This window comes from Gopherus evgoodei, chromosome 4, assembly GCF_007399415.2.
Source record: "Gopherus evgoodei ecotype Sinaloan lineage chromosome 4, rGopEvg1_v1.p, whole genome shotgun sequence".
Taxonomy (NCBI): Eukaryota; Metazoa; Chordata; order Testudines; family Testudinidae; genus Gopherus; species Gopherus evgoodei.
This window is the reverse complement of record NC_044325.1, coordinates 116564329-116585247: the sequence shown is the minus strand read 5'-3', so window position 1 is coordinate 116585247 and position 20919 is coordinate 116564329. Positions and strand designations below refer to the sequence as shown.

At 46.5% G+C, this 20919-nt stretch overlaps 1 protein-coding gene and 1 long non-coding RNA gene across 2 annotated transcripts in view; one reads left to right on the top strand and one right to left on the bottom strand.

Moving 5' to 3' along the window:
• DRD4 (dopamine receptor D4) overlaps window positions 1–3019 on the top strand; it is a 34105-nt gene extending 31086 nt beyond the window's left edge. Inside the window, exon 4 of the mRNA XM_030560687.1 lies at window positions 2733–3019. Coding sequence (XP_030416547.1) covers window positions 2733–2935 — 203 coding nt within the window. The 3' untranslated portion in view covers window positions 2936–3019. The remainder of the gene's footprint in view (window positions 1–2732) is intronic.
• LOC115650551 lies at window positions 1725–20641 on the bottom strand. Its single transcript, XR_004000125.1, has 4 exons — window positions 18748–20641; window positions 2672–2679; window positions 1841–1843; window positions 1725–1734 (listed from the first exon to the last, which is right to left on the bottom strand). It is a non-coding gene; the product is annotated as an uncharacterized LOC115650551 (long non-coding RNA).
• Window positions 20642–20919: the final 278 nt, after the last annotated feature.

The following is a 20919-nucleotide window of genomic DNA, read 5'->3' as shown; positions in this document are numbered from 1 at the left end:
ATGTGTACACCTCCTAAGTTGCAGCACTGTAACCCCCTCACCAGCGCTGCAACTTTGTGATGTAGACAAGCCCTAGGAGAGAATGTTGATTTTTTTTTAGGCCTTCCAGGCAGCAAAGCTAAGGAACAAAGCCACCCCCCTCAGAACTGCCAGACTCAACCCACATTCCAGCCTATTGTAATGTTTTATGCTCTTCCAACTGCCAAATTGTGTGTGTCAGATCCTGAAATGCTTTACAGTGATAAGAAAACCAGCTTAAGCCTCTAGTTAACTGTAATCAGATGCGCATTACAGGCCCTTTGATCAGCTAAGCATGACTCAGGGTAGTTTGTGTCTCAACTATGCAAAACCTGAGCTGAAGGAGTAGTGCATGGATGGCTGCAATCCAAACCAAGCCAGTGGGACAGCAGGTCAGATGAGTTTTAGTGGAGGAAACTTGGAAGCTGGCACTTCACATGACCTTTGCTAGGGGAAATCCACCTAAATGCTTCTGTAGGTTGTGAGCATCTGCCACACAGTTATGAATTTAAACTACCCTACCTCCAAGGGATGGTAGCGCCTTTGCCAGCTAAGGCACAGAGAGCGATTCAGTGACGAGCCCAGGGTCTCACAGGTCCGTTATAGCAGAGCTGTGACTTGAGGGCCACCCTGCTGTGGACCAGGCCCGTGCCTGAGCAGTAAGCCCAGGCTTCCTCCCTCAGCCCATCTGCTTGGGGCCTGTTCTGTCCTGCTCATCGGTCACTATAAATGGGGTAAAATTCAGCCCACCACGAGTGCCTCCCTCTTTGCAGTAAAAGGGCCTGGAAACAGCAAGGTAGCCAGAGCTGCCCTTTGATCAAAGGGGGTGAAATCCTCTCCCCCAAAAGGCTCTGAACTCAACGCTCTGCAAGAGGGCAGTCTTCAGGGACAACTGCTTCCCTGCCTTATGGGCCCTGGAGCACAGCTCCTCTGTCGGGGATGGAGTAACAACAGTTCATCACTTAAAATCCAGTCTACTGTGATGGGGGCAAGTCCAGTCCATCCCGGAGCAGGTGGATACATGGACCCGTCTCCCTGGAGGGAGGGACTGCCCTAGAGGCTAGTGAAGCCCTAAATTCCTGCTGGTGCAGGGTTGCAGAATCAGACACCCCCTAGGTGGGAGCTGAATAGGGCTGCATCTGATTTTCACTGTCCTGGCGAGCGCAGTGCCAGCCTGCTCATGCAGAGGGCCACATTTCTCTGGCAGTAGAAGCTGAGAAAGCACAGCAGAGTGGGCATGAGATGAAGTAAGGAGCATGCTTGCTCCTGAGATGATTTCACCAAACACGGTGTTGTTGTAACCTCGAGGCCAATAATTCCTTGTGCAGCAGCCACCATTGCTGCTGCTGTAGGTCAGAGGCTGAGCCTCAGAATGTGATCGCTTTCCTCTTGTTACAGCTAGAGAAATATACTGCATATTGACACGGGCCTCTGTAATATATTCAGCAGCAACTTGGCTACCACCAAAACATCCCACCCCCACCAGACGTAAAATGCTGTGCTCAGATACTGCTGCACAGCTCCCCAGTGTAGTCACAGGTGTGTAGCCAAGGGCAGTACCTGCCCTCCAGTTTCCACTCGTTCCACCTTCTCACCTGCCCTCATTCAACCCACACATCTAGTCAAAGAGTTGAGTTGTTTCTGTAAGGAGAAACTGACGATGGAGGCAGGGAGTCCTTTGATGCTCTTGGGTTTATTATGAACACAAGAGAGCTTCTTTGCTTGTAGTCCAAAGCCTCTTTAGTCAGCACCAGAGCAGAAGCCCCTTTTCCCAACTTCTGTCAGGGTCACACTGTGTGACCCTGGCAGAAGTCTGGAACACACCCTACTTCTCCAATCTGTTCTTTCGCTTATGCTCCCCTATCCCCCAACAATACCCAGCAAACCACTCTGCCCAGGGTAGCAGATTTCTGGACAGCCTTGCGTCTGCCTGTGGTTTGGGGCTGGAGACTGCTATTTCAGTCATGTACATTGTGAACGAAAGGCAGCAGTTACACTCAACCTGTAACCACAAGGTTGAACCCAATACCCTGACAGTTATTTTTCTCTAAGCTGTGGGTTCTCAACTTGGGGGTCATGAAAAAGTCAGTGGATCTTAACCATCCTGCCGTGGAAAAGGTTGAAAACCCCTGCTCAAGGTGATTGATGGGTTTCCCCTCCTTTTGATGTCCAAGTTGATGCTGGCACCACACTTGATCTGTGCCTGTAATGATGCAGGAAGAGATGGCTAGAGAGGTTGCTTAATGCTTGTCCTGGTTTCCACTTCCTCCATTTGGGTCCGATATATGTCTCTCTGTCCATCTCTGTAATGCCTTCTTTAGCCCCAAAACCCTACTAAGCCAGACAGGTGCATGGCAATTCTGTAATAGCACAATACAATTTCAGGATCTCATGCTGTTTGGATGCTGGCTTACCTGCTGTGTTGTCTGTATCAATACTATACCCAGAGGTACAGTCTGTAATATGTATTTGACAATAATGCGTAGACTTCATGATACAGACACGTTGTAAGAGACAGTTCCTCTCAAGACACAAATAGTGGGAGGGAATTTCACAGAGAAATAAAGTGACTTGGCCCAGGTCTCCTCATTTAGCCTGTGACCCTTCCACTGGGTTACACAGCCTCATCTATCAACCCACGAGCTACATATACCACCCCACCTCCATGGTACTTGTGTGCAGTGTCTGACTTTGCTGTCTGTTCTCTTTCACAGGCGCTTTCCTCTGCTGCTGGACACCCTTCTTTGTAGTACATATAACAAGAGCCCTGTGCAAATCCTGCACCATCCCCAGTCAGGTCACCAGCATTGTCACCTGGCTGGGCTACGTCAACAGTGCCCTTAACCCCATCATCTACACCATCTTCAACACAGAGTTCAGGAAATTCTTCCGCAAAGCTTTGCACTTCTTCTGCTGAGATTGGTGCCTGCTGGAGTCAGAGAGGAACTAAAGCACAGGGCACAGCAGGGAGTAAAGATGACCCAGTGGGTTTTTTTGTATAGCCCATTAAAGTTTGATTTCTTGCTACGTTCCTGTGTTTTACACTTTTTTTTCCATGCACGCTGAAAGCACAACAGCCTGCCCCAATCCTGGGAGGAATTGTCCATGGAGTCTAGTACCCCCAGCCTGATGCACTTGTTAATAGGCAGGAATAAAAATTGGGCCTCTGGTCAGTTTGCAGTGCAAAAATCTGGAAGCTGCCAAACGAGAGAGACTGTGTAACAGCCAAAGTGGCCTATGGTCTGTTGTTCTGGCTCTTCCACGAGCCAGTGCCCAGTACTGAAGAGGAAGGCGTGAGACTGTCAGACGGTGCCTCTCCAGACCCTTGGGGGAAGACAAGAGGGGTCCAATTTCTTCCTACACCCCCTTTGCTTTGAGGGATACCTCAGCATCCTGGTGGATAGACATTCAAGTGCACTAGCCCTAGGGTGCTCACTATAGCATTTAGCAAGTTGACCAGGTGACCTACTGTAGAGGGAAGGAGGTGCAAGTTTAAATACTAACATTATCGTCCCTTATTGGCACTGCTGCAGTGTAACTCCCCAGTGGGGATTATGTACTGATCAGGGAAATAGCACAGAATATTTGAAAGTGCAGGTTGATGTGTCAGAGCACAAGAGAAAATATTTTAAACCCTGATGATTGCCATCTCGATTAAACCATTCTGGCTGAGCACTCCTTGCTCGCTGGGAGCATAGTTAGTGCCTGTGCTGTGCCAGACGTGAAGCTGGCAAAGTGCAGAGCAAGGTGAATGCTACTCGCCCTCAAAAGCGACAGAGTTACTGCTCCCCTGGAGAAATCCTGGCCCCCTCTGGCTCTCTGCTACATTGGGGCCCTCCAGCCCCACTGCACAATGACAGGCCTCCAGGGCAGATTCTTAGCCACACTGTGAAACTATCTGCTTTGTTGCAGCCAGCATCCATCTGTCCAATCACAGATTCTCCTGCCAATTTCAAGGCAGACTGTCAAGAAGCAGGGCAGGGATCCCAAACTGGTTGTATGTTCTATAATTACATGTTATGGGGTTGGTGAACTCCTAAAGCACTTTAACAGTCCTACTAAGGTGTCACAGACACCCCTTGTGCTTTCCACTCTATTTTGCTACCCAGGCAAGCTGACCTTAGTAATAGATGGTTGCTAGACACCAAAGATCACAAAATAGTCAGGTTACTCCCAGTCCCAAAGGACCAGTCACTTATCCCAGGTCAACTGAACTCAAACCAAAGACAATGCTTGTAGCAAGCCCGGTAAATAACAAAAGATTAACTAAGAAAACAAATTATAGTTATTACAAGCTTAAAGCAGGCAAACCAGGATGATATACAGGAAGATCTGGATGACCTTGTAAACTGGAGTAATAGTAATAGGATGAAATTTAATAGTGAAAAGTGCAAGGTCATGCATTTAGGGATTAATAACAAGAACTATTGTTATAAGCTGGCGAGGCATCAGTTGGAAGTAACAGAGGCGGAGAAGGACCTCGGCGTATTGGTTGATCACAGGATGGACTATGAGCTGCTAATGTGATACGGCTGTGAAAAAAGCTAATGCGGTCTTGGGATGCATCAGGCGAGATATTTCCAGCAAAGATAAGGAGGTGTTAGTACCATTATACAAGGCACTGGTGAGACCTCATCTGGAATACTGTGTGCAGTTCTGGTCTCCCATGTTTAAGAAGGATGAATTGAGACTGGAATGGGTACAGAGAGGGGCTACTAGAATGATCCGAGGAATGGAAAACCTGTCATATGAAAGGAGACTCAAAGAGCTTGGCTTGTTTAGCCTAACTAAAAGAAGGCTAAGGGGAGATATGATTGCTCTCCATAAATATATCAGAGGAATAAATCCCAGGGAGCAAGAGGAATTATTTAAGCTCAGTACCAATGTGGACACAAGAACAAATGGATATAAACTGGCTATCAGGAAGTTTAGACTTGAAGTTAGATGAAGGCTTCTAACCATCAGAGGAGTGAAGTTCTGGAACAGCCTTCCAAGGGGAGTAGTGGGGGCAAAAGACATATCTGGCTTCAAGACTAAGCTTGATAAATTTATGGAGGGGATGGTATGATGGGCTAGCCTAATTTTGGCAATTAATTCATCTTTGACTATTAGCGGTAAATGTGCTCAGTGGCTTGTGATGAGATGGGGTGGGTTCTGAGTTACTACAGATAATTCTTTCCTGGGTGTCTGGCTGGTGAGTCTTACGCACCTGCTCAGGGTTTAGCTGATCGCCCTATCTGGGATCCGGAAGGAATTTTCCTCCAGGGCAGATTGGCAGAAGCCCTGGGTTTTTTTGCCTTCCTCTGCAGCCGTGGGCATGGGTCACTTGCTGGAACGTTCTCTGCACCTTGAAGTCTTTAAACTATGATTTGAGGATTTCGATGGCTCAGACACAGGTTTGATAGAGGAGTGGGTGGGTGAGATTCTGTGGCCTGCATTGTGGAGGAGATCAGACTGGATGATCATAATGGTCCCTTCTGACCTTAAAGTCTGTGATCTTATGAACATATACTAGGGCTATCAAGCAATTAATCATGATTAAACAATAATAGAATATCATTTATTTAAATATTTTTGGATGTTTTTTATATTTTAAAATATTGATTTCAATTAACACAATACAAAGTGTACAGTGCTCACTTTATTTTTGATTAAATATTTGCACTGTAAAAACCAAAAGAAAATATTTTTCAATTCACCTCATAAAAAAACCATAGTGCAATCTCTTTATTATGAAAGTTGAACTTACAAATGTAGAATTATGTACAAAAAATAACTGCATTCAAAAATAAAACAGTAAAACTTTACAGCCTACAACTCCACTCACTCCTACTTCTTGTTCAGCCAATCGATAAGAGAAACAAGTGTGTTTACATTTACAGGAGATAATGCTGCCCACGTCTTATTTACATCACATGACAGTGAGAACAGGCATTCCCATGGCACTTTTGCAGCTGGCATTACAAGGTATTTACGTGCCAGATATGCTAAACATTCATATGCCTCTTCATGCTTCAACCACTATTCCAGAGGACATGCTTCCATGCTGATGATGCTTTTTAAAAAAATAATACATCAATTAAATTTGTGACTGAACTCCTAGGAGGAGAGCTGTATGTCTCGTGCTCCATAGTTTTACCCGCATTCTGCCATATATTCTGTGTTACGGTAGTCTCAGCTGACAACCCAGTGTATGTGATTTAAGAACACTTTCACTGCAGATTTGACAAAAGCACAAAGAAGGTTCCAATATCAAATTTCTAAAGATAGCTACAGCACTCAACCCAAGGTTTAAGAATCTGAAGGGCCAAGGTGTGGAGCATGTTTTCAGAAGCCTTAAAAGAGCAACACGCTGATGCAGAAATTACAGAACTGGAACCACCAATCAACCAACCTTCAACTGGTGGCATCCGACTCATCAGCATGGATGCATGTCCTCTGGAACAGTGGTTGAAACATGAAGGGACATATGAATCTTTAGCACATCTGGCACATAAACAGCTTGCAACGTGAGCTACAACAGTGCCATGCAAACACTTGTTCTCACTTTCAGGTGACACTAAACAAGAAGTGGGCAGCATTATCTCCTGTAAATGTAAACAAACTTGTTTCTCTTATCAATTGGCTGCACAAGAAGTAGGACTGAGTGGATCTGTAGGCACTCATGTTTTATATTTTGTTTTGAGTGCAGTTATGTAACGAAAAAAAAATCTACATTTGTAAGTTGCACTTTCACAATAAAGAGATTGCACGACAGTACTTGTATGACGTGAATTGAAAAATACTATTTCTTTTGTTTTTATTTCATTATTTGACCTGTAAAAATGACAAAGTAATATAAAGTGAGGAGTGTACACTTTGTATTCTGTGTTGTAGCTGAAATCAATATATTTGAAAATGTAGAAATACATCAAAAATATTTAATAAATTTCAATTGGTATTCTATTGTTTAACAGTGCAATTAATCACGATTAATTTTGAGTTAATTGTGTGAGTTACCTACGCTTAATCAACAACCCTAATATACACACAAATGAGTTACAGTCTAAGATTCCAAAAGGTGACAGAGTTGTAGTAATCTGTCAGCTCTGCATGACTGATTGCGGGGGAGGGGGGGGGGGAATCTCTGCTTTGGTTTTGTAGCTCCAGCTCTGTGTGAGTCCAAACAGCAAAAAGAGAGGAAAATTTTCTTGTCAGCTATTTGTATTGCCTTCTGCCAGAATTCAAGCTGATGGGAGGAGCCCTTTTGCACCTCTCTATATGGGTGTGATGTCCCAAAATGACCCATTTAGTATTGATGGGCAGGAGATAAGCTTGTCTGACCAGGGTTCATAGTTACAAAGCAAAAATTTAAATATTATGTTATAGCATGTGATAAAGACATTGTAAGTGAGATTAATGCAGCAATTTACAAGCATATCAAAGCATATCACACTGTCACAAGTCCAATCCCCATCTTAAACATACTAACACATGAGTGAAACAGACTAGTTTCCAGCAATGCATTCTTCAGTGCTTAGATGAGGCCTAAAGCCTTGGCAAGAGCTGGCACCAGGTCTTCCAGCATCACTCAAGGTTTCTGACAGGAGATAAAACATAAAAAAGAGCAACATCAGATTCAGCACAGCCCACTTAGTGCCGTGTCAGAGAGCTGTGCCCTAGCAAACAGAGCCAGGAACAGGTCAGTTCTAATCCCAGTTCTGTCACTGATTGATTTACACTGACACACCCCTTATGGTGGCCTGATTTACCAGAGGCATTGAGCAGCTCAAGTTCTCCTTTGAACTCGATGGGAGCTTCAGGTGTTCAACACCACTGAACATTGGCCCACAATTACCTCTCTATACCTTGACTTCCCCAGCTGTGAAAGAGGGAGAATCCTTGTTACCTCACTGGAGGCAGGGGGCATGGAGAGTGTCCGTGTTATACCAACTATATTAGACCAGTAAAAACCAGCAGGATCTTATTAAAGGGGACAAGGCAAAGATGCCACATTTATTATAACAATTTATGACTAACAACTAATATCTTAATTTTTATACACACACATTATACCTATTACCTATATACACACACACACCCATCAGATGTTCTGCGACTGCTGCATAGTTACCAGTCCTGATACACACACACATTATACCTAATACCTATACACACACACACACACACACACACACACACACACACATTCACCAGGTGTTCTGCAGCTGCTGCATAGTTACCAGTCCTGAAGATAGCTTAAGTTCATGGCTTGATTTTGTAGCTTGGGTTTGTAGCTTGTGGCGGCTAACTGGCCAGGAAAGCTGGGCACAAGGCTGAGCTGGATCTCTGTTGGGCAGGCACTGATGTCCTTCCATGTTGGCAGCAGAATGTTACCCAGAGTCTCTCATCTCATCCTTCTTTTTTATAGGTTTTTAGTTTGGATTCAAAGTCTATAGGTCTTGCTGTGTCACGCTGCCTCTGGGTTTAGATTGATCAGCCATCAATTGCAGGCGTGACTTTCAGCCTTGGACCTGGCTTTGATCTTCCTTCTGTTGTCCTTTTCTTTTTAGGGTGGATGCTTCTTACTTTGTTTAGGGCTGTTGTCTAGGTCTTCAGCCGTTGGTATTTGAACTTTATCTCATCAGGACAGGCTGGGGCTGGAGGTTGATTCCATCATTCATACATACCTCATTCACACATCTAAACTATGATTCCATCATTCATACATACCTCATTCACACATCTAAACTAAACTAAACTAAGATTACAGCAGCGTTTGCAAAAATGAAGGTTGGAGGAAGCTTTTACAAAATGGAGTGAGTGTTTTAAAATGGGGTTTGAATTACAATATGGAACAGAAGTTACAGTATAGGCAAGTGTAGTGAATGGTGAACAGAAGTTACATTAATAAAGTGAACAATTGAAAACAATTTCATTTATCAGTTCTACATCCGTGCGTGTGAGTGATGACTATAAATGCTGAGCATTAGGCTCTGGGCACTGAAAATGACATAAAAGGGAGAACAAACAAAATACAAGGGCTCTGCTTCTGTGAGATGGGGAATTGCCCTGCCCCAGAGAGGATTTTAGTCAGTACCACAGCCAGCAGCCTGTTGCATATGAAGCTGTTAAATGCTTTGCCTTTCATTAGACTCCAGATGTTTGTTTCCCCCGAACTCTCACAGCTGGATGTTCCATTCTTTCTAATGAGCTCCTGAAATACTAAGCAAATTCTCTCATGAGAGGGACCCTGCTGCTTCCTGACAAACACACAGGGGTGGTAAGTAGTGGAAGAAAGCCAATCTGCAGGCTAGCTAAAGCTCTTTTCTAATTAGCTGTCAGCTTTGCAAAGAGGGCCAGGCTCAGCGATAAACCAATGCTCTCATTTTTATAACAGATTACCCCAGGGCTTACTCCCAACACACTCAGTCCCTGAAAAGTTTCTTTTTATGCCATATACTTATCAGGACTGTCACATCTGGTCTCCTCTGCCTTTGCTGGAGAGTTTTGGAGATTCATTGGGCGAATTCACACCCTAATGGAAGGGGCTAGGAGCACTGAACACCTAATGCAGACTAGTGTTAATTAGGCATTGGAGTTAAATGGGCATTAAGGTTTTATGTCCACTAAAACCAGCAGCCCCTCTCAATGGCTACCCTATAAAGCTCCCAGAGTTTAATTCATGATCCAGAAAGCCTTGTCTACACTTGCACTTTCACCAGTGCTAGCACTGGTTCAGCTGACACGGAGGTAGCATGAAATTCCCATTAGTGGGAAAGTTGGAGGAGAATTCCTGTCATCGTTTTCTACTGTAAAAAGCAAGCACTTTTTTCCCCTTCATTAAACTCAGGCTTGCTTATCCATCCTAAAGCAGCACAAAAAAAGGGCACAAGCCCGTTTACTTATTTTTGCAGCTCACTTTTAAAAGTGACCAGAACAGTGCTTAAAATGACACAAACTCTGAACAACCCAGAGAGGCAGACTGAAAAACCTCCAATTTGCAATGTAAAGCAGTAGCTGGAAATCAGCTCCTTCCCTTCCCTCCCCTCCCCTGGCTGGTCTTTGTCTTTGCTGAGTTTGAAGACACTACAGCCATCACCTTCCGTAGTGAGGTTACAGCTAGACACTAACAATTTGCCCCCTCAGCCAGGGATACACATGACCTACCATCCCTAACCATCAAATCCTCCGTCCCCACATATCCAGCAGCTCTGCCATCCTATCCCTGGCCTAATATCCCTTCACCACCATGCTTCCCCTATCCCTGTACCTCACTGAGACGGCTCCTCTTCCTCACCATAGAACTGGCAGGTGGTTGTCCTGTGCGTGGGTCCCCTGTGGGGCAGGGCTGGGAAGCGAACACAGGATGGAGGTGCTCTCACCTACCTGTTGGGGGAGGGCTGAGAGAGGGAAGCAGCTCTCCTTTGGCCATTGGGTGTGTGGACAGAGAGCTTCAGGCCCTATCCCTGTACCAGTTTGGCCTCAGTTCTCCTCCTTTCACACAGCTGGAGCAACCAGTGTGGCCACCGGGGGGTGGGGAAGGGGGGGAGATAGCATGGTGCACCCCCAATGCACGTTGAGCAGCTGGAGGCCTTTGTAACAGCTGCTGCACTCGCACTGGGAGAGCTGAACACTTCACTGAGCAGAGCCAGCTCTACCGTTCTGAGTGGGCTGCGACACATTTTTCTGTTAACTCCCACGCTGTGTCCCAGAGTCTGTCCGGACTCCCTCCCTTGTCCCCCACACCCCTCACTGCACTCGCTGCTGACAGAATCCCAGGACATTCTTCCCCACTGCTCCCCCCGCTTAGCCCTCATGCTGGTGTTAGGTAATAAAGCAAGTCCTCACTCACCTCTCCAGCACCCGAGTTCGTGCGGAGTTGGTATGGGGCACACAATTCTGTCAGAGACCAGACACCAATGCGTTGATCAACGGGCTCACACTATCCTTAGCTCTCAAAGCTTTAGATTAAGTGTGGCCCCTTTATTAGGGGTGGGCATCAATATTTATACACAGAAGTAAACAAAGTGATTAACAAAAGATAATGGTCATGCATAATCAATCAAGATTTTACAGGAAAAGCAAGTTTAACAAGTAAATGCATAGAGATAAAGGCTAATGGCTACTTGAGAAAGGGGGTGTCATGAGTAGTTTGCAGGTCAGTGCTTTGTTCGATAAAGGGTTCAGAAAGGATTATGCAGAGACGGCCAGTCTGGGTGTGTTTTGGCTCCCCAAAGTTCACCAAAACTTTAGACCCAACATTCCTCCATTTGTAGCTTTGAGATAACTATTAATCAAAAAGCTACACCCTATTTCAAGATCTCAAGGGCCGCTTGGCAATTTCAGCCTGGGCCAATTCGAAGAGAGTAAGGCTTTTAGCTGAAGTGGGAAAAGAATAAACTGACTTACATGAGTTTATGAGGGAGGGGACACACTGAATACAGCAACACAGTATTATAAGGACTACTATGGCCCCAACAACACCCACCAAGAGGTTTTTAACCCACCCAAGTCCGGGCAGCCAATTCCATAAGGCTCCCCACCAATCATAAGGTGGCTGGCCAGAGGAGTAGTTTTTAGCCATTTCCCTTAGGTGTTTGGTACGTTGAAAAGTGTCAGAGTAGGTGTCATTTACAAAAACACAGCATTCTTCATTTATGAGGGCGCAAGTTCCTCCCTGGGCTGCTAACATCATATCTAAAGCCATTCTGTTTTGCAAAGCTAACTGGCGCAGCTGGGACATTTCCCCGGCCTGATTTTCAAATAGGGTTGCAGTTTCATTTGTCAAAGATTCTAATAGTCCCTGTAGACGGATGATAGCGCCCTTCAAGCTAGTGTGACCAGCCCACCGCTGCCAGGACAAACCATCACGGAGATTAATATCTCTGTCAGTTTCACGGATGTTACGAACGTGGGGAAAATGAGGGGAAGTGAGGGAGATGCGAGAAGGCGGTGCTAGCCATGCCAAATAACATGACCCTGCCCAATCAGGGGAGAGAAAATAATAAGCCTTGGGCCCGCACACCCAGTATGTTCCATATAATGCGTTTTGGGTATTCCATTTCTCAAAGTAGGAGGTAACCCACCACCCGTTGTACCACTGTTCCCCTGGTAACGCAGAGGGGTCGTTGTGTGAACTGCAGAGGCACAATTTGGTAGTGTTGTCCTCAAAGGGCAGTGTATTACTGCTTGAGCAGTTGTAGAAGGCAATTGTGTATCCTTTAACAATTAGTTGGACACCCTCGAGATCTGAGCAGGGCTTTTTAAAAACTGACTCTGAAAACCTGCCCCTCCATGAAAAAGTTGAAAAGGTTGGATCGGGGTGAGGGATCCACATATGGGATAAGTGGGATGCGCAAGGCTTGAAGCCAAGATTTTTACTAAAGGTGGTGCCATTAAAATATATGTTGCATTTACTTGTTCCCACAAAGTTGACCCTTTTTCTTTAACAAAACACAGTGATCCTGTTTGATTGGTTACCCTGAGATATTTGTTAATTGGCACTCCTGTTTTGTCCCATGTAAGATTGGGTTGGACTGGATTTTTTATTCTAGTCGGTGGCATCCAAGTCATATTAGCAGTGGTTAGGGGAATGGGTGTGAAGGGGAGTCCCTGTGCTGCATTTATTGGAAATTGAGTACATACCCAGCAATCACTTCTATTTCCTAAAATACGAGTTTTAACCTCGTGGGAATATCTAATAAAAGCATTATCTTCATAAGCAGAAAATAAACTAAAAAAGCATAAAAAAAAACATACAGTTGTCAGAATAAAGGGTCCTCTCATTTTTTTCGAGTCAATTTAAGTCTAATGTCTGAGAGAGGTAGGCTGGTCCACTGGTCGAAGGCAGTGTCCTCAGTGGTGACAAGAGCTGCTGGTCCGTCACTGTGGTCCACTACGGCTGGCTTGACGTGGGAGTGGTGGATCCAAGATTTGCGTCCTTCCAGGAACACTGCAGTCTGGGTTGTCAAAAGAACCTGGTGGGGTCCAGTAAACCTTGGCTGGAGGGTGTCGTCACGAACGAACTTTTTGGCCCAGACGAAGTCCCCTGGTTGGAACGGGTGGATTTGTTCCTCCAGCGGCATGGTCTGGGAAAACTGCGAGGCTTTCCAAAGGGTACGGAGGCGAGCCTGTAGGGAGAGAAACTGACACGCGGTCATATGATCCCCTCCCAATAGTGAAACATCAGCACGTGGTAGCACCCCGCCTTTGAAAGGGGGGTATCCATAGAGCAGTTCAAAGGGGGATAATCCCAATGCGCGGGTTGGGCGAGTACGAAGGTGAAACAGGACCAAGGGAAGTACCTGAGGCCACTTTAATCCTGTTTCCTGACAGTATTTAGCCAATGTAAACTTAAGTTCCCTATTCATACGCTCAACTTTCCCGCTAGACTGGGGGTGGTAGGGTGTATGAAAGGAGTGTGAAATGCCCAGTCCTTGTTCTAAACGGCCAAGGACATGACCAGTAAAGTGAGGTCCGCGATCTGAGTCGAGCACAAGAGGGATGCCAAAACGGGGTACAATATCTCTAAGGAGAATCTTCGCCACTGTGGCAGCAGTACAATTAGCAGTAGGAAAAGCTTCGACCCAGGAAGTCAGAGGGCAAACCAAAACAAGGAGGTGCTTTTTCCCAAAAGCCTTTGGCATATCTGCAAAGTCAATTTGAAGATGTTGAAATGGAGCAGCAGGCGGAGGTCTTCCACCCTTAATTTTATTAAGAGGCGGAGCAGGTCCATTACGCTGACATGTGCTGCATGCTTTCACTATTGATAGGCAATAGGGTTGAATGCCTGGAGCATACCAAAAGCGAGCGATAGTGTCCACGAGGGCGTGCGTGCCGTAGTGACCCCCTTTATCATGGTGCCAGCGAACTGCCACGGGGTATGTGGAGCGAGGGAGGCAGGCTCGGCCATCTGGCATAAGCCAGGTCCCTTTGACCAGAGTGGCCCCGAGGCTTTCCCACGACTGTAGTTCAGCAGCGGGTACTGGTACGGGGTGTGGTGGAGTAAAGGAGGAGGTTGCAATAGCCAATGTGGGCATGGCTAAAGGTAAGGTGGCAGCCTTCTTGGCGGAGGCGTCAGCCAGGGCATTCCCATGGGTAACGGGGCTACTATCTTTAGTATGGGCCCGGCAGTGAACTACAGCCAGGACAGAGGGTTTTTGGAGGGCGTCCAAAAGCTTGTGGATGAGGGGGAGGTGCTGAATGGGTTTACCGGCAGCTGTCTGGAAACCTCGAAACTTCCAGAGGTGGATATGACAATGCACAACTCCAAAAGCATATTTGCTATCAGTAAAAATGGTAACGGTCTTACCAGCGGCCAACTGGCAAGCTCGGGCCAGGGCATAGAGTTCAGCGGCTTGGGCTCCCCAGTTGCCTGGCAGTGAGGCGGCCTCTTGAATGTCCCATTCAGAGGTGACAGCATAACCTGTGAAACGCTTGCCATCAACATAGAAGGAGCTTCCGTCCGAGAAGAGGATGCAATCGGGATTGTCCAGTGGCACGTCAAACAGGTTGTCCCTTATCTGTAAGATGCTGGAAACTACTTCCACACAGTCGTGCTGATCCTGGAGGACTGGCAGGTCAGGAAGCAAGGTAGCTGGATTAAGGGGTCCACACCTTTCAAAAATTAGGTTAGTGTCTTCTAAGAGTTCGGCCTCTAGCTGTTGCTGACGATGGGCCGAAAAGACTTGGGTTGTGCCCCTACGCAGAAGGGCTGACAAGGCATGGAGAGGTCCAAACCGTGGTAAAATGACCCAGAGTTAGGCTCTTTGCCTTTGTGATCAGCAGGGCAGCTGCTGCCAGAGTCCAGGTGCAGGATGGGGTTCCCTGAGCGACAGGGTCGATTTGCTGAGAGTAAAAAGCAAGCGGGAAATGGTGGGGCCCGCTCAGCTGGGTAAGGACACCACTAGCAATTCCGCCCCTCTCGTGGACAAAAAGGTGAAAGGGTTTGCTGTAATTGGGGGGGCGGAGAGACATGGAGGAGGCCACACTGTCCTTGAGTAACTGAAAGGCTTGAATAGTGTCCGGGGACCACTGCAAAGGGTCAGGAGCAAGGTTAGCAGTGAGTTGGTGGAGCGGTTTGCTTAACTCCCCGCAGGACGGCAACCAGGGGCGACAGAAGCCAATTAATCCTAAGAAACCTCGAAGTTGTTTCTTGGTGTTCGGTAGAGGGCAGTTTTGAATAGTCTTTATGCGGGCTGGGTCCATCTGTCTTCCCTCTGGAGTTAACAGGAAGCCCAGATATCGGACCTTCTGTGAGACCCACTGAATCTTTTTAGGGTCTACCTTGTGGCCTCTGGTGTGTAGGTATAATAAAAGTGCCTTACCATCAATGCGGAGGGCAGCTTCTTCGTGATTACCTAATAGGATGTCATCTACGTATAGGACCAATGTGGATCCCTGCGGACTGGTGAAACCTTCCAAGTCGTGGCGGAGGCACTGGCTGAAAATCGTGGGGCTGTCTCTGTAGCCTTGAGGAAGTCGTTGCCAGACATAACTTTGTCCCTCCCAGGTGAAACCAAAGAGATACTGAGAGTCTGGGTGCACAGGAATGCTGAAAAAAGCTGATTTTAAGTCAATAACAGTGAACCACTCAGCATCCCAGGGGATTTGGCTGATGATAGTAGCTGGGTCAGGAACTACTGCATGAAGAGGGACCACATACTGATTAACAACTCGTAGATCCTGTACAAAGCGCCAACGAACAGGGCCTCCGTCCTTTTTAGGAGGCTTTTTGACAGGCAGTATAGGGGTGTTACAGGGAGTGCGCTGAGGGCGGACTAGCTTTTGTGCAATGAATCCCTCGATAATGGGGCGGATGCCCTCCCGGGCTTCCAGCGACAGGGGGTATTGAGGGACTGACGGGGGGGTTAAGGAAGGCTTTACCTGAATCCTTACGGGCTCTGCCGAAAGGAGCAGGCCAACATCAGTGTCAGAAATTCCCCAGAGGGTTGGAGGCAAGTCAGTGAGGTCAGGGGAGAGAGAGGGGGGTGTTTCCCAATTACCCTGAGTAGGGGCCGAATCTCCTAACACTGTCATCAATAATCCTACCCCTTCAGGAGTGCAGGTTAAAGTAGCCTCAAGCTTACAGAGTAAATCCCGGCCCATCAAAGGGATCGGACAAGCTGTGGAAAAAAGAAAACGGTGAGGAAAACATTTATCAGCATAAACAACATTCAAAGGCAAAGTGAGTTCCAGAGACTGTGGGTTGCCCTCCACCCCAGTCGCAGTTTTAACCTCAGAGGATAGCCAGGGAGAGGGGGCATGATTTAAAAGAGAGAAAGTAGCCCCAGTATCAATGAGGAAAGAGACAGGCAGTCCCTGGACTGAAAGGGTTAAACGAGGCTCTTTGCTGGGAGGGGAGAAAGTGAGAAAGGAGCCGGCTAAAGACATTAAGGAAATAAGACCATCACATTGTTTGCCTTCGCCCCCGGGGTACCGTCATTGTCGGCTCTTATGCTGCTGAGTTTGCTGCGGCTGCTGCTGTTTCCCGTAGTTGATCCAGGCCTGGGGAATGGGCTGAGCTGGTGGTGCAGGGGTGTATTCCTCACTTGTGTAAGCATCTGCGGATGCAACCAGACCCTCTGGGCGTCCCCAGGGGCATTCACGTTTAAAGTGACCGGGCTGTCCGCACTGAAAACAATTTCCTGATGGCTGGGGTCGCCAGGACCCTCTTCCCCGAGCACCCTGGAATCCCCTGCCACGGCCACGGCCTTTGCCTCGAACACCGCCGTGAAAAGCTAAAGCCATCAGCTTATATTCTTCCTTTTTCTCTTTCTTTTTACTACTTTCCCTTTCTTTCTCCCAGGCAAAATCAGCTACGTCCAACACTGAAGTGACTGACTCACCTCCCCAACCAGGGCGAAACTTTAAGAAGTAATCCCTTACAGGGGGCACCGACTGATTCACAAAAAATGAAATAAGAGTAGGGTGGTCTGCTTCTCTCTCAGGATCCATCTGAGTGAACATTCGGGCCCCCTCCAATAGCCTCGACCAGAACTTTCTGGGCGGCTCATCAGATTCCTGCCGAATCTGCATGAACTTAGCCTGATTAGGCGAGCGGCGAGCCATTTCCTTGAGTCTCTCTAACAATCGCTCTCGATCTGTTCGCAGCTGAGTCAGCCTTGGCTGAGTCCAGTCTAGGGGATTCCAGCCAGCGGCCAGATCCCGCCTATCCATCCAAGTAAGATTAACTGCATTGCTATCTCCCCATGTCCTTTCTGCCATCCACAATCTACTACGTTCCTCTCCGGTCAAAACTCTACTTAACAACTGATCCACATCCGTATAAGTAGGATTATAACTTAAAAACAATCTTTCTAGAAGTTCTATGATCTTTCGGGGATTTTCCCCAAAAGACCCTGACAACTGTCCCCACTCTTTCAAGTCCCATTCTAGCCATCCTTTATATTCCACAATATTAGCATGTTGTAACCGTCCATCATTGCCCATATAAGGTTGATCGTGCACCTGTAAAGGCATCTCTCTAACTATACTTTTATTACTCGCAAGAGATTTGACGGTGACATCCTCTGGGCTATCCTCAGGCGGGGGGCATGCACCCTGCCGTACCTGCTTGGACATTAGCCTAGTAACCACTCCTCCCGAGGTTTGCCCCTCCAATTCCTCCTCATCCTTCTGCAGAAATTCCAATCTGGTATCCTGCAGATTCCCCTCTGCTACAAGGAGAGAGTCCCCCTGCGGAGGAATAGGGGCAGGTGCAGAGGGGACCAGCTGACGAGTCAAAACACGCCGTGGTCTACACCCTTCATCGAAATAACCTGGAGGGGGTTCACTCTCGGGAGAGTACCTGACTGCCATAATTTTTAAAGATTTCCACAGCTCTGCTGCTGTGTCCCAACAAAACCAGTAACATAACTGTCCCGGATGGTCTTTTTCGATCTGGCTCTTTACTCCTCTTAAGGCAGCCTGTTCGAAAGAGCCATACGAAGGCCACCTCATCTCCGGGTCGGCCAATACCGCGGTATACCCAGTCCAATTCCTTACACATAGTGTGTACAACTTCTTCCTAGACATTCCTGTCTGTACTGGGAGTTTCCCTTCGTTCCATAACTTATTTACAATCCCCAACGGACTCTCAAGAGGCACGCTAGTCCCTTGACCCATGGTGTCTGACAGGAGCCCTCCAACTGGTGTTTACCCTGCTGTCCAATACACGACCCCTCAATATTGAATTGGCTGGGAGAAATCTCCTGTGGCACCTTGCCAATTCATATATGAGTGGTCTGACCACTGGACAGAGGTACCGCACCAGAAGGAATCCCGGACGAGCCCCCAAATTGTTAGGTAATAAAGCAAGTCCTCACTCACCTCTCCAGCACCCGAGTTCGTGCGGAGTTGGTATAGGGCACACAATTCTGTCAGAGACCAGACACCAATGCGTTGATCAACGGGCTCACACTATCCTTAGCTCTCAAAGCTTTAGATTAAGTGTGGCCCCTTTATTAGGGGTGAGCATCAATATTTATACACAGAAGTAAACAAAGTGATTAACAAAAGATAATGGTCATGCATAATCAATCAAGATTTTACAGGAAAAGCAAGTTTAACAAGTAAATGCATAGAGATAAAGGCTAATGGCTACTTGAGAAAGGGGGTGTCATGAGTAGTTTGCAGGTCAGTGCTTTGTTCGATAAAGGGTTCAGAAAGGATTATGCAGAGACGGCCAGTCTGGGTGTGTTTTGGCTCCCCAAAGTTCACCAAAAGTTTAGACCCAACACTGGGAACCCATCTCAGAGCAGAAAGGTGGCAAACCAGAACAGCCAGCCATGCCTCAGCCAGTTCCCACTGCAGAATGGGATTTTTCAACACGTGGAAGGAGAAGCTCGACTGTGGCCCATGAAAGGATCTTAATAAAATCATAAAAGACAAAAACCAAACAGACCAGAAAACCAGAAAGATGTATCCACATTCCCAACACAGGCTTCCCCAGGCAGGGCCCCAAAGTACTTTGAAGGGCCATGTCGGCTCTTATGCTGCTTTGGCTGCAGACGTACCACAAGAACACTTGCTTCCTGAGCCACAATGGGCCAAATCCATCCGTAGTGCAACTCTATTAACTTCTCCCAGGGCTGGAGAGAGTTTGGCCCACTTTGCCGTGCGCCGGCACTCTGATAGCAGCCTCAGAATTAATTCCCTCGTTGCCTGAAGCTGGGCAGAGGCGCTGCAGTCATTAGTGGCATGCCGGGGGTGGTGGTAAGATTTTCCTTTTGCAATTTGAGTGACACAGTCGTGTCCCTGTCAGCTTCCCCCAACACAGCAGGTGCCTTTATGTGCAGCTAATTCTAGCGGCTGAGATAATCTGAGTGTGCAGCCTCACAACATCCCGGCAGGAGGGACTTCATGCAGTGCCACAAGTGTTCCAGAAAATGCTTAGCATCTCCCATGCGTTATTTCCCGCTGAGTTTAGATTAGATGTTTGACTGGTGTTTCCAGCCTTTTAATCCAAATGATTTTGCAAATAAGAAACTCGGGTCTGTGGGAAGCCTGGCAGGGGAAAGCAGGAAACTGGGGCTGGAATGAAGGGATATGAAAATAGTTTACCAATAAAAAGACAGAGGAGACAGTGGGGTCAAGTGGTTAGAGCAGGGGAATGGGGGTGAGTCAGAACACCAAGGGTGAAATCCTGGCCCCATTGAAGTCAATGGGAGTTTTGCCATTAACTTCAGCAGGTCCTCAGTTTCATCACTGGATTCTATCTATGGCTTCACCACTAATACACGATGTTAGCTTGAACAAGTTGCAAAGTTTGTGCCTCAGTTTCCCCATCTATAAAATAGGGATAATACCTTGGTCAAGTTAAGTTGAATTCACATGTGCAGAGAGCCTCGATGTTCTTGCAGGGAAGGCTCGGCAAATTCAAGATATTATTAAATCATTTGAAATATACTGCAATACTCAACAGATAAGCAACCAAGCAATGAAGAACTATAAATCAATCATGGAGTTAAAATGACGTAACTATGAACAGGGACCAAAGTCTGCTCAGTGGCAGCACTGTATATCAAGAGTATAATTGTCATGGAATTCAGTGGAGTTACTCCAGATTTACACCATGGTAACAAATTAGAATATCTTACTGATATACTGTGTTTGGGCAAAACAGTAGAACATTTTTATTTTCACCTTGTTGCACATTTGTTGTGCTTAGATTATAAAGGTTTTCATTTGACATGAGTATAAGAAGAAACCATTTTACGATCACTATCAAGGAGTGAGCTTTGCACTCCTACAGATCTAACATTAAGAAAACTAGAAGAGACAAAGAGGAATTTTCAGAAACTGACTCTTTTAAAGATCTAAAAAATTAGACAATACAATAGCTAAGCTAACGTGGAGAAAGCTCTTTTTAAACTATCCAACTTGGACCAGGTGTAGGACGTTTCCTATATTTTATGGCCAAGACTTTCAAAAATGACTCAGTTTTGGATGCCCAATTTCAGATGCCTTAAAGGAGTCTGATCCTCAGATAGTAGACACAACACATTGGCTGAAAAATCTGAACCCTTTAATGTGTCTAAAGTTGGAGACCCAAAAATTGAGTCACTCCAAATAACTAGTTACTTTTGAAAACCCTGGTGTATAAATAACAGGAGTACTTGTGGCACCTTAGAGACTAACAAATTTATTTCAGCATAAGCTTTCGTGGGCTACAGCCCACTTCATCAGATGCATAGAACGGAACACACATCCTATGCATCTGAAGAAGTGGGCTGTAGCCCACGAAAGCTTATGCTGAAATAAATTTGTTAGTCTCTAAGGTGCCACAAGTACTCCTGTTCTTTCTACGGATACAGACTAACACAGCTGCTACTCTGAAACCTGGTGTATAAAGCACAGTATACTCTGGCACTGCATTGGGCATTTTAAAATGAAAAAGTCATATTCAAAATATTTGTG